The 13,370-nt window shown below is 41.4% G+C and overlaps 1 protein-coding gene and 1 pseudogene across 1 annotated transcript; one reads left to right on the top strand and one right to left on the bottom strand.

The window, feature by feature from the left end:
• LOC129464114 (heparan-sulfate 6-O-sulfotransferase 3-like) overlaps positions 1 to 13,370 on the bottom strand; it is a 388,520-nt pseudogene that overhangs the window by 263,448 nt on the left and 111,702 nt on the right.
• LOC129464113 (small ribosomal subunit protein eS17-like) lies at positions 5,754 to 6,269 on the top strand. Its single transcript, XM_055245094.2, has one exon. The coding sequence runs from the start codon at positions 5,790 to 5,792 to the stop codon at positions 6,195 to 6,197; it is 408 nt and encodes a 135-aa protein (XP_055101069.1). The 5' UTR covers positions 5,754 to 5,789; the 3' UTR covers positions 6,198 to 6,269.

Consider the following 13,370-nt stretch of genomic DNA (forward strand, 5'->3'; position numbering starts at 1 on the left):
CCATTTGTAATCCTGCTGTGATTATAATAGCGGACCAATTGCACTAGAAAAGAAAGAAGAGAGAACTGAAATCTACAGGTAAATTTTTAGAAAAGTTAAAAAAAAAAACCACCTCAATCCTACCTTTACTGGCAGAATAACCCCATGGAACCCTGGAAAGCTTGAAAAGACTTCTGGGTATCTGTGTTTTGTTTGACAAAAATCACAGCAAACTAAATCATATTCCAAGTTTCTCTGATACTTTCTCTCATACCACTTTTTTTCTAGTTGATGATATTCTTTCCATCAAAGCCTTCTTGTTCTTTTCAAATTGGCAGAAATCATTCACAGAATTGCTGTGAAGATGAAATGAGGCCAGGCATGATGGCTTATGCCTGTAATTCCAGAACATTGGGAGGCTGAGGCAGGTAGATCACTTGAGTCTAGGGGTTTGAGACCAGCCTGGGCAACATAGTGAAACCCCGTCTCTACAAAAAATGCAAAAATTAGCCAGGCATGGTGGCACACACCTGTAGTCCTAGCTGCTGGGGAGGCTGAGGTGGGAGGATCACTTGAACCCAGGAGACAGAGGTGGCAGTGAGCCAAGAATGTGCCACTGCACTCCAGCCTGACAGAGCCAGACCCTGTCTCAGGAAAAAAAAAAAAAAGATTAAATGACATGCTCTATGGAAAAAACCTATCCCATCAAAATGATATAGTGGAACAGGCTCAGGCTTTGGTGTCAATTTTTTTTTATTCTTGAGACAGAGTCTCGCTGTGTCACTCAGGCTGGAGTACAATGGCATGATCTTGGCTCACTGCAACCTCTGGCTCCCGGGTTCAAGTGATTCCCATGCCTCAGCCTCCTGAGTAGCTGGGATTACAGGCATGCACCGCCATGCCTGGCTAATTTTTATATTTTCAGTAGAGACAGGGTTTCACCATGTTGGCCAGGCTGGTCTCAAACTCCTGAGCTCAGGTGATCCACCTGCCTCACCTTCCAAAGTGCTGGGATTACAGGCGTGAGCCACCGTGCTCAGCCTGGTGCCAAATTTATGTGCCAAAGTAGACCTATATTTGCATCCCACTCTTCGTTCTGTAACAAATTGTTTTTTGCTTCTGAAAATTAGTAGTAATTCTCATTGGGTTGTTGTAAGATGTTATATAATGATTATTATGAGTTATTATTTTGAGCACTTTCATGTATCAGACAATTTAATAAGGACTTTATATGCACTATTTCATTTAATTCTCACAAAAACTCTCCAAAGTAGGTGCTCTTTTTAATCCTTATTTTACATATAAGGAAACTGATGATTGGGAAGTTTAAGTAATTTGCCCAAGGTTGAACAGCTAGTAAGTAACAGCATAGGAGATGATGTATGATGCAAGTGCCCAGAGTGTATATTAGGTACATGTTAATGATACCCTGATAGTTTGATAGTGATTTTCTTGTAAAAAAAAAAAATACAAGGAGCGTTCAGAATCCCATCATAATCTAGTGAAGTAGTTCTGAGCTAGGTAAGTGCCCCAATTGTCCAGAATTCAAGGTTTCTCTGTCTAGGACTTTTAATGAGCATAATGTCCTGTATTTTCACTCCTAGGAATTCTCCCAAGAAATATATATCCACAAAAAGACATATACAAGAACATTCAGGCTGGGTGCAGTGGCTCACGCCTGAAATCCCAACACTTGGGAGGCCAAGGTGGGTGGATCACTTGAGGCCAAGAGTTTGAGAACAGCCTGGCCAACATGGTGAAACCCCATCTCTACTGAAAAAATGAAAATTAGCCAGGCGTGGTGGCACGTGCCTGTAGTCCCAGCTACTTGAGAGGCTGAGGCAGGAGAATCGCTTGAACCTGGGAGGTGGAGGTTGCAGTGAGCCAAGATCGTACCACTGCACTCCATCCTGGGCAACAGAGTGAGACTATCTTAAAAAAAAAAAAAAAGACTGGAAGATAAGGTTAACCCGAATTCTGGAGAGCCTTTAATAGCAGACTGAAGAATTCGAGCTTAGCATAACTATTAGGAAGCAAGGCAGTAACCTAGTGGAAATTACAGTTGTATACAGCATTGAGAGAAAGGCATGGATTTGAAATCTCTGGTTCTAGGCCTGGTTAATCTCATTGCTAACTGTATGAACTTTGACAAGTCTCTGGGCACCACTTCCTTATCAATAAAGTGAAAAGAATAATGAATAATCTCAAATGTATTGTTAATGAGATTTGTAAAATGGCAATGATATTTATCGTTAATCTGTATTTATCAAGAATTTATTAAACACCTGCAATAAAATGTAATAATGTAATAATAAGTGAGGCTAAGAACATGAGTCCATTCAATAAGCTGCTGTAGAAGCCTTTCTACCAACGTTATTCTCCAAAGGTCATTCTTAGCTATGTGACTATACTTTGACTAAACTGAAACCCAGCAACCTAAGTTTTCTACACCCTTAAAAGATGCATTTACTCATGTTTTCGTGCATTCAATAAAGACAGTATAGGGGAGTATGAAAGGTTTTCTATCATGACTTAACTCTGCTTCTTGCTTTCCCGCTGTGCCTAGATTTAGTTATCAAGACAATTTGACCCTCACTCTAGTAGCAGAAATGGTACAAAAGGCAGCAAGAGGAGAAAGATGCAGAGAAGCCCTTTTCCCTTGCCTTTTCCTAGATGATTTAGAATTTCCTGATTAGGCACATGGAGCCTGAAGGGAATCACATCTGTTCTTTGCTATTTAATACTTGTCAGCATCTCTTTAGGAAAGAAAATCTGAATGGCAAGTTTGTGCAGTTTTTTTCAGGTCACTATGCCCTTCCAAAGTTGAGATGATAATTAAACAAAATCTAGGTACTTCTTTTATTTTATTTATTTGTTTTTGAGTCAGGGTCTTACTCTGTCACCCAGGCTGGAGTGTACTGGTGCAATCACGGCTCACTGCAGCCTCAACCTCTCGGCTCAAGCGATCCTCCACCTCTCGGCTCAAGCGATCCTCCTAGCTCAGCCTCCCAAGTAGCTGGGACCACAGGTGCACACCTCCACACCCAGCTGGTTTTTGTATTTTTAGTAGAGACAGGATTTCGCCGTGTTGTACATGCTTGCTTCGAACTCCTGAGTTCAGACGATCCACTCACCTCAACCTCCCAAAGGGCTGGGATTACAGGTGTGAGCCACTGCACCCCGTCCTACGTACTTCTTGATGCTTGAAAAGTTCATTGACATTCAATACTTATATTTTTTTTTTTTACAATATAATGGATTGAAGAAAAATAGCCAAAGTAATTAAATAACAATTAAGAAAGTAAGAGTTACAAATGACCAATATATGAACCAGAAAATTCCAACTCTTTCCTAATTGAAAAGATCTCAATTAAGTCTGGGCGCACTGGCTCACGCCTGTAATCCCAACACTTTGGGAGGCTGAGGCGGGTGGATCACTTGAAGTTAGGAGTTCCAGACCAGCCTGGCCAACATGGTGAAAACCTATCTTTACTAAAAATACAAAAATTAGCCGGGCATGGTGGCACATTTCTGTAATCCCAGCTACTCGGGAAGTCTCACCTGATAACAATATTCCATGGGTGTAGCCTTTTACATTTTTTTTTTTTTTTTTGAGACAGAGTTTCACTCTGTCACCCAAGCTGGAGTACAGTAGTGCAATCTTGGCTCACTGCAACCTCTGCCTCTGGGTTCAATCAATTCTGCTGCCTCAGCCTCCCACATAGCTAGGATTAGAGGCATGCCACCACACCTGGCTGATATTTGTATTTTAGTAGAGATTGGGTTTTGCCGTGTTGGCCAGGCTGGTCTCAAACTCCTGACCTCAAGGGATCTGCTGCCTTGGCCTCCCAAAGTGTTGGGATTACAGGCATGAGCCACCGCACCCGGCCAAGGGTGTAGCCTTTTAACAACTGATATTAAGTTAATGCCATTGCTCATCCTTTTATTCCCAACTTTTCTGCTCCACTTTGTTTCAGATGTTTCTTGTATACAACAGACAGTTGGGTCTTACCTAGTAATTCAATCAGTCTTTTTATTGTTATCAGGTGAGATTAACCCACCTCTATAAACGTGGGAGGTAAGTTTGGTCTTAGTTCTGTCATCCTATTTTGTTACATTTTTAATATTTTCGTTGCCTAAAAAATACTTTCTATAAGCTGTGATTTCTTTATAGTTTTGGTGTATGTGCTGTTTCATTTTGTTTTGTCTTGCTTTTGATACAGGGTCTGCTCTGTTACCCAGGCTGGAGTACACTGGAGTGATCATAGCTCACTGTAGCCTCAAACTCCTAGGCTCAAGGGATCCTCCCATCTCAGCCTCCCAAGTAGCTAGGACTACAGGTGGGCACTACCACACCTGGCTAATTTTTTATATTTGTAGAGATAGGGTCTCATTATGTTGCCCAGACTGGTCTTGAACTCCTGGCCTCAAGTGATCCTCCTGCCTCGGCCTGCCTAAGCCCTAGTGTTACAAGCACGAACTACCACACTTGGCCTGGTGTGGTTTTTATGATAATTGGAAAATCTGGTGGCTTTGTTCTAATGTTTACATTTATAATTTCACCTTGTTTTTGTTATTTTGTGTTTTTCTATTTTCTGGTAGCTAATACATGAACATGGTACAAATTTTAAAAGGTATAAGAATATACATTGAAAAATATGTCTTGGCTGGGCACGGAGACTCACACCTGTAATCCCAGCACTTTGGAAGGCTAAGGCAGGAGGATCACTTAACCTCAGGAGTTCGAGACCAGCCTGGACAACATAGGGAGACCTCATCTCTACAAAAAATAAACAAAAAATTAGCCAGGAGTGGTGGCATGAGCCTTGTAGTCCCAGCTACTCGGGAGGCTGAGGTGGGAGGATTGCCTGAGCCCTGGAGGTCGAGGCTGCAGTGAACTGAGATTGCACCACTGCACTCCAGCCTGGATGACAGAGCAAGACTCTGTCTCAAAGCAAAAGACAAATATGTTTCTCCTGTCTTCCCAGGTACCCATTCTCCATCTTAGAGGCATTAATTTTTACAAAGTTTTTGATAGCTATAATTATTTAATACTTAATCATCTATTTTTAGACAGTATGAATTACTCCGATTATGAACAATAATGTTAGTATATTTCTTTTGTTTCTACATCCCCATTTATCTGATTTTTGTTTATTATCTTTTTTAGTATTTACTTTTATCCTTAAATATATTTGCCATCTATTATTTTTATACCAGATTTCAATGATTTCTTGTATCTCAATCTCTAACTATTAAATCATAGTACTGGCCGGGCGCGGTGGCTCATGCCTGTAATCCCAGCACTTTGGGAGGCCGAGGCGGGGTGGATCACGAGATCAGGAGATCAAGACCATCGTGAAACCCAATCTCTACTAAAAAATACAAAATTAGCCAGGTGCAGTGGCGGGCACCTGTAGTCCCAGCTTCTCCGGAGGCTGAGGCAGGAGAATGGCATGAACCCAGGAGGCAGAGCTTGCAGTGAGCCAAGATCGCACCACTCCACTCCAGCCTGGGCCACAGAGCCATCTCAAGAAAAAAAAAAAACAAAAACATAGTACTTAGGTCACCTCATACCTTCTCACTATCTCACCCTCCAAAATTTTAATAGCGACATCACTTCTACATCATCAGAATTTATAGATTTAACTTTTCATCCTCAACCATAGCATGAGACCTGTTTTGGTCTTAACCCTGCCAGTAGAATTGATGTTATACTGCAATTTTTTCATTCAGCTTTTATTTGGCTGAAGTTTGTCTATAGTAGTTTCTTTAAGAAGTGCTCACTTTTTTACCAAGGACCCGCTAACATGGGCCGCATTCGCACCAAAACCGTGAAGAAGGCGGCCCGGGTCATCATAGAAAAGTACTACACGCACCTGGGCAACGACTTCCACACGAACAAGCGCGTGTGCGAGGAGATCGCCATTATCCCCAGCAAAAAGCTCCGCAGCAAGATAGCAGGCTATGTCACGCATCTGATGAAGCAGATTCAGAGAGGCCCAGTAAGAGGTATCTCCATCAAGCTGCAGGAGGAGGAGAGAGAAAGGAGAGACAATTATGTTCCTGAGGTCTCAGCCTTGGATCAGGAGATAATTGAAGTAGATCCTGACACTAAGGAAATGTTGAAGCTTTTGGACTTCAGCAGTCTGTCCAACCTTCAGGTCACTCAGCCTACAGTTGGGATGAATTTCAAAACGCCTCGGGGACCTGTTTGAATTTTTTCTGTAGTGCTGTATTATTTTCAATAAATCTGGGACAACAACAACAACAAAAAAGAAGGGCTCATAGAAGCTATAGTCCTTAGGCCGGGTGTGGTGGCTCATGCCTGTAATCCCAGCACTTTGGGAGGTCAAGGCAGGCGGATCACAACATCAGGAGTTTGAGACCAGCCTGGCCAACATAGTGAAACCCCATCTCTACAAAAATGCAAAAATTAGCCAGGTATGGTAGCATACTTCTGTAGTCCCAGTTACTCAGGAGGCTGAAGCAGAAGAATCGCTTGAACCTGGGAGGCGGAGGTTGTGGTGAGCCAAGATCATGCCACCGCACTACAGCCTGGGCAACAGAGCAAGACTCCGTCTCAAAAAAAAAAAAAAAAAGAAGAAGCTATAGTGCTATAGTGCTTGCATCCTGGGTGACTAAAAAATATTTGTATGGAGGCCAAGTGCAGTAGCTCACGCCTGTAATCCCAGCACTTTGGGAGGCTGAGGCAGGTGGATAGCTTGAGGCCAGGAGTTAAAGACCAGCCTGAACAACAAGGTGAAACCCCTTCTCTACCCAAAATACAAAAATTAGCTGGGCGTGGTGGCACACGCCTAAAATCCCAGCTACTCGCAAGGCTAAGACACAAGAATCACTAGAACCTGGGAGGCAGAGGTTGCAGTGAGCTGAGATCACACCACTGCAATCCAGCCTAGGTGACAGAGTAAGATTGTATTAAAAAAAAAAAAAAGTATATTGCCTTTATATTGGAAAATTTTAGCTAGGTTTTAAAAAAAGTTTGTCACACTCTCTTTCTCTAAAGCTTTGTGAGCAAAGCTCCATTGTTTTCTAACACTGAATGTTTCCTGAAGAGTCAGAGGCCAACCTTACGTTTCCCCCTTAAAGGTGGCTCAAGAATTTCCTCCCCACCAAAATGCCAAGGTCTCTGGCTTCATCTTTGTAGACTTATAACTTTACCAGATGTTACTGCTGTTGATTAGTCTGTATCAATTTTTTCAATAAGATGGATCCCTTCAAACTGCAGATTCATGTCTTCTATTTCTACTAAATAAATATCTGGAATTTTTTTCTAATTTTCTGAGACAACTGCACATTCAAATTTCTTTTTACTCCTGGAAATGTTTATTAAACATTTAAAATATCCTTTTTTTTTTTTTGACACAGACTGTTGCCCAGGCTGGAGTGCAGTGGTGTGATCTCAGCTTACTGCAACTTCCACCTCCCAGGTTCAAGCAACCCTACTGCCTCAGCTATCGGTGTATCTGGGACTACAGGCATGTGTCACCACACTTGGTTAATTTTTTTTTTTTTTTTTTTTTTTAACTAGAGACAGGGTTTCACCATGTTGATCAGGCTGGTCTCCAACTCCTGGCCTCAAGCGATCTGCCCACCTCAGCCTCCCAAAGTGCTGGGATTACACTGCGCCCAGCCTTAACATTTAAATATCTTCCAATTTTTTTTTGTTCCATTGTTTTCTCTTTGTCATGTACACCTCTTATGCATGTATTAAACATCTTTTGTCTTTCATAGATCAGTTTCTCTCTAATCCTTCTTAAGCATGCTCATTTACATTACATTTTGTTTGCTTTTCTCAATATGCCATCCATATGCTTTCAGCTACTTTTAATGAGGCTTTTATTTCTATAATAGTGAATATGTATTTTCTTCTTCTTCCCTTTAGTCTGTTAGTTTATGTTTCATCTCCTTATGTTGCCCTGCTATATTTTTCCTGAATTTCCTATATTTCTTCTTTAAGCCCTTGTTTTATAGACACAATTGAATCAAACATTAATTCTTTTTCCTTTTTAGGTTTTGAATGGTGCTGTTTGGCCACAACATTCACTTGCTTTGAAGTAACATTTTTCTGATGAGTGTTTTTTTAGCCAGCATTAGTGTTCCTCCTTCCCCATTTTTTTTCTTATAGTATCGTTGTATGGTTCTCATTACTATTTGCTACAATTTGTTGCAGGTTACAAGTTACAAATGTCTAATTTTCCTTAGTAGTCATTGTTGACTTATTCAGTTCTTTTTATATCGAATAATTGCAGAAATATCATGGGAGAGGGGCTAGGGGACAATTTCTAGAGTATCACAATCACAGTTAGGTTCCCTGAGTGAGGCTTTGGGTTCCAGGAGGGTTTTTCAGTGTCAACTTTTCCCCCAGGAAATCCAGACTGATAACTTTGCACTGCATGTGATAGCTTCCTCCGCTCCACTGGCAAACTGCTTCTAGCAAATATGGTGGGTCTGTGTGTTTCCCTTCGTTCCAAATTAGGTATTGTTGGTCTTGCTCTGCTGACGTTCTGAGAGATCTGTACTCCAGGCACCTTCTGTGGACAGCAAGCCCACGTTTTACTGTCGTCACTGAATTTGGCCACCCTCCCCCATCTAGTGTGCTTCAGTGCTACGGCTGTCCCCTCGTTTATTCAAACATGGAGTTTTCTTTTCTATTTATTTTTGTTTGGTGGCATTTTTAGAGACAAGACTACAGAAGAACTTTCTTACTATGCCATTTTAAACACAGCTATCTCATGATTTTTGTAAAATCCAGATATAATTGTTGTCTTTTTTTATTCTTGTGTGAAGTGTGAAATCTTGCATACCTTCATGGTGTTTTGTAATCAGCCCCAGCCTATTTCATCTTCATCTTCTGCTGCTTCCTCCCACAACTTTTGCTTTGGCTACAAGATGATATCATACAAAATCTTCAGTGGCAAATGTGTTTTCTCCTGAAATTCATAACATAAAATAGCCATTAAAGGATGTTAGTCATACTTGATAACTATTACTGAAACAAAAACAGGACTCAGGCATAAGAGAGAAAAGAGTTTATCAAATGGCAATCAGATCAATGGGGATTGTCTCAACAGAGAAAATATTTGACAAAATAAAAGTGAATTCCTTCCCGAAGACACTGGGATATATAAATTGGAAATCCCAGATTTTGCATTAAAAAAACATGAATTTCATCCTTTCTCAAATTCCTTTATTAATCTTGGGATTCTCTTTAAAAAAAAAGAAATGTTTTTATTGAAGTATAAAATACATACAAATAACTTCATAAATCATAAGTTTACAGCTCAATGAGTTCTCACAAAATGAACACACATTTGTAATCTCCAATATCAAGAAATAGAAAACTACCAGCCCCCAGAAGCTTACATGGGCCACCTCCTAGTCATTAGTCCGTCACTGCAAAGATATCCACTGTCCTAATTGTTCACCATACAATATGCTTTGTGTTTGACTTTCTTTAACTTAACATTATGTTTGTGAGGTTTATCTGTGCATTTTCTTTCTGTATAGCATTGTACTGTATAAATATATCACAACTGATTTATCCATTCTACTGTTGGTGGAAATTTGGGGTGCTACGTGTTTGGGATTATTATAAATTGCTGCTGTGTACCTTATTCTACATGTGTTTTGGTGAGTACATATACACATTTCTATTGTGTATACCTAAGAGCAGAACTATTAAATAATAAGCATCAAAAGCATTTATATTGGTTACTTTTGGGGTCATAACAATCCACACTGAAACTTAGTGGCTCAAATCAACTCTTTTTTGTTGTTCATGATTCTGTAGGTCAGCAATCTGGGTGGCATCCTAGTCCATTTTCCGTTGCTATAACTAAATGCCTGAGACTGGGTAATTCAAAAAGAAAAGAAATCCATTTCTTAATGTGGCACATATACACCATGGAATACTATGCAGCCATAAAAAATGATGAGTTCATGTCCTTTGTAGGGACATGGATGAAGCTGGAAACCATCATTATCAGCAAACTATCTCAAGGACAAAAAAACAAACACCACATGTTCTCACTCATAGGTGGGAATTGAACAATGAGAACACGTGGACACAGGAAGGGGAACATCATACACCGGGGCCTGTTGGGGGGTGGGGGGAGGGGGGACGGATAGCATTAGGAGATATAGCTAATGTTAAATGAAGAGTTAATGAGTGTAGCACACCAACATGGCACATGTATATATATGTAACAAACCTGCACGTTGTGCACATATACTCTAAAACTTAAAGTATAATAATAATAATAATAAAAAGAAATCCATTTCTTACCGTTCTGGAGGCTGGGAAGCCTCAGGTCAAGGGCTGCATCTGGTAAAGGCCTTCTTGCTGGTGAGGACTCTGCAGAGTCCGAAGGCGGTTCAGGGCATCCCGCAGCAAGGGGCTGAGCATGCTAGCTCAGGACTCTCTTTCTCCTCTTATAAAGCCACTGATTCCCCATCCTCACGACTTCATCTAATCCTAATTACTTCCCAAAGGTACCTCTTCTCAAATGCCACAGTCAAATTCCCCACCCTCTTAATATGGTTACAGTGGGGACTAATATTCAAACCATAGCAGGTGGCTATGCCAGTCAAGTTTTCTGCTGAGGTCACTAACGTAGCTGCCGTTATCTGGCAGCTCTACAGGGTCAGATGGGATAAAACGCCCTCATTATGTCTGGTGGTTGGTTCTGGCTCTTGACTGAGCCGCATGTCTCCCGCAGGTCAGCTTGGGCTTTTCACATTAGCATGGCATTCAAAGAGGAAGAGAGCAGACACTAAGATCTCCTGAGGCCTCGTCCTCGTCCAGGAAGCCACCCAGCATCACTGCAGCTGCATTCCACAAGTCAAAGCAGGGCACAGGGCCAGTCCACATTCAGGGAATGGGGGATAAGCTCCACTTATTTTTTCCTTTTTTTTTTTTTTTTAACTTTTAAGTTCAGGGGTACAAGTGCAGGTTTGTTACACAGGTAAACTTGTGTCACACGGGTTTGTTCTACAGATTATTTCATCACCCAGGTATTAAGCCTAATACCCATTAGTTATTTTTCCTGATCCTCTCCCTCCTCCCACCCTCCACCCTCCAAAAGGCCCCAGTCTTTGTTCCCCTCCATGTGCCCGTGTGTTCTCATCATTTAGCTCCCAAAACTCCACTTCTTGATGAGAAAGTCAGCAAAAAAAAGTCAGCCATTTTTTTCCAATCTCCCATCATCTTTCATCTGACCATAATTATTTATTTTCCTCTCACAGCCAAAGTATGCTTGCCCCACCCTAGGAACACCAAGTGCCTCATCCAATTATGGCATCGTGCTCAAGGCTATGGTCTAATCTGCATTAGGTCCAAGTGAGGCTCCTGGAGGACTTATCATCAGGTGCTGCACCCCTCAATCTAGACACCTTCAAAATGAAAAGGCAAGTCTTCCACCCCACACATACCCAAAATATCATAGTAAAGCAGGATAACCACAATAAATAATCCTATTCAAAAGGGAAGGATGGAGGGACACAGAAGTCATTTTTCCATGGCAATTCTCAAACACAGCTGGACACATGTTGCCAGGTTCCCCTAAACTGGAAGCTGAGAAAGTTCTTTTGTTTTTTGTTTTTGTTTTTGTTTTTGTCTTTGTTTTTGAGATGGAGTCTCACTCTTGTCGCCCAGGCTGGAGTGCAACAGCGTGATCTTGGCTCACTGCAACTTTCACCTCTTGTGCCTCAGCCTCCTGAGTAGCTGGGATTACAGGTGTGTGCCACCACGCCTGGCTAATATTTGAATTTTTAGTAGAGACAGGGTTTCACCATGTTGGTAAGGCTGGTCTTGAACTCCTGACCTCAAGTGATCTGCCTGCCTCAGCCTCCCAAAGTGCTGGGATTACAGGCGTGGGCCACTGTGCCTGGCCCTGGAAAAGTTCTTGATTAGGGTTTATTGCTGTTCCTTTGGCATGGAACCACCCAGCTTATATATCGGAGTGGTTCTTGGTTCTACACTACACTAGGGGCCCTTAGCTCAGCCCTCTGAGACAACTTTTCATTTCTGTAAGAAATGGCCCATTTTGCCACTGAGTAGCTTTCTCAGTCTGCCTCCTACCTAGAGAACGTCGGGAGCCCACAGGTCATTTTCTTTATTTTCTTTTTTTTTTTTTTTTTTTTTTCATTTTGAACAGTCTGTTCCTTTTAGTGAAAGCTGGTGGTGCTTTTACCAGAAAATTCTCTTAAAATTTTTGTGGATTTCTTGTGACTTTGCTACAGATCTTCATGTGGCAAAAGTCATATTGATAATTTTTGTTTAGACAGTTCTTTCTACTTTGGGTCGTAAGTCAGGCTGAGTGCAGCAATGCTCCTCTGTCTACTGAGAGTGTTCAGGAGACGCTGCCTTGACTCTTTTGGCAACCTTAAATATGATGTCACAGCTGTACACTTAATTTGGGACTTGGCCTCAGGTCTCATTTCATTCTGAGAATCTTCTATGAGCTGTGGAGACCAGGGATGATCAGTTTTATCTTCCAACGCAGCAAATCTTGGATCCTTTCTTTTCTTATTAATATGTCATAGTTGTACACATTTTGAGGGGTGCATGTGATATTTTGATACATGTATACAATGTGTAATGATTTGGATCCTTTCTGTTTTCTCTGAATTCTACTTGCAAATGAAACAGCTACTTCTTGACTTCATCTCTCTCTTCCTCTACCTTATCATATATGTATTTTAGACCAACAAGCTGACACTTTCAACATTCTGCCTGGGGACTTCCTTAATGAAATCCAAAAGTTTATTAGTAGCATTTGCTGTCTTCCAAGTTATTGTAGACAACAATCTTGCAGATTGCTCTGTCATTTACCCCAATTGCTGGAGCCATCTCTTCATTGCTTTTCCAATCTCCGCTAATGATTGGTTTGCCACTTAACAGCCTTGATGAAAAGTTTTATCATCACTGTCTGTTCTTTTTCTCCATGTCATTTCTCAGGATTGTTTATTCAGCTAGTAACTTTGAGAGAGGAGATGGTGTCTCCCCCAGGACAAATGGTATGCTGCTAACTGCTTGCTCTGAAAGTGTTGGGGTCCCAAAGCTCAGTGCTTCTCAGTGGCATCTCAGACCCACTGCATGGGTGGCATTCATCTAGGTCACATTGCATCATCCCCATAGGACTTGGAGGCAGAGAAAACCAAAGCAAATATGCTGATGCCCATGCTGCTTGCTCTGCCATGAATAATAAAGGCCTTTATCTCTGACATAGGAATCTTTGTCTAGTGCCAGCATCCGTGAAACAGGCACAGGCTCACTTATCAGCTTGTAAGTAGGCAAAAAACAAATCCCAGATCCAACAGTCTCCATCTCCAGAAGGTATTCTCAGATTAATTTCCAATAAACCTCG

The sequence above is a fragment of the Symphalangus syndactylus genome, chromosome 15 (genome assembly GCF_028878055.3).
Source record: "Symphalangus syndactylus isolate Jambi chromosome 15, NHGRI_mSymSyn1-v2.1_pri, whole genome shotgun sequence".
Lineage (NCBI taxonomy): Eukaryota > Metazoa > Chordata > Mammalia > Primates > Hylobatidae > Symphalangus > Symphalangus syndactylus.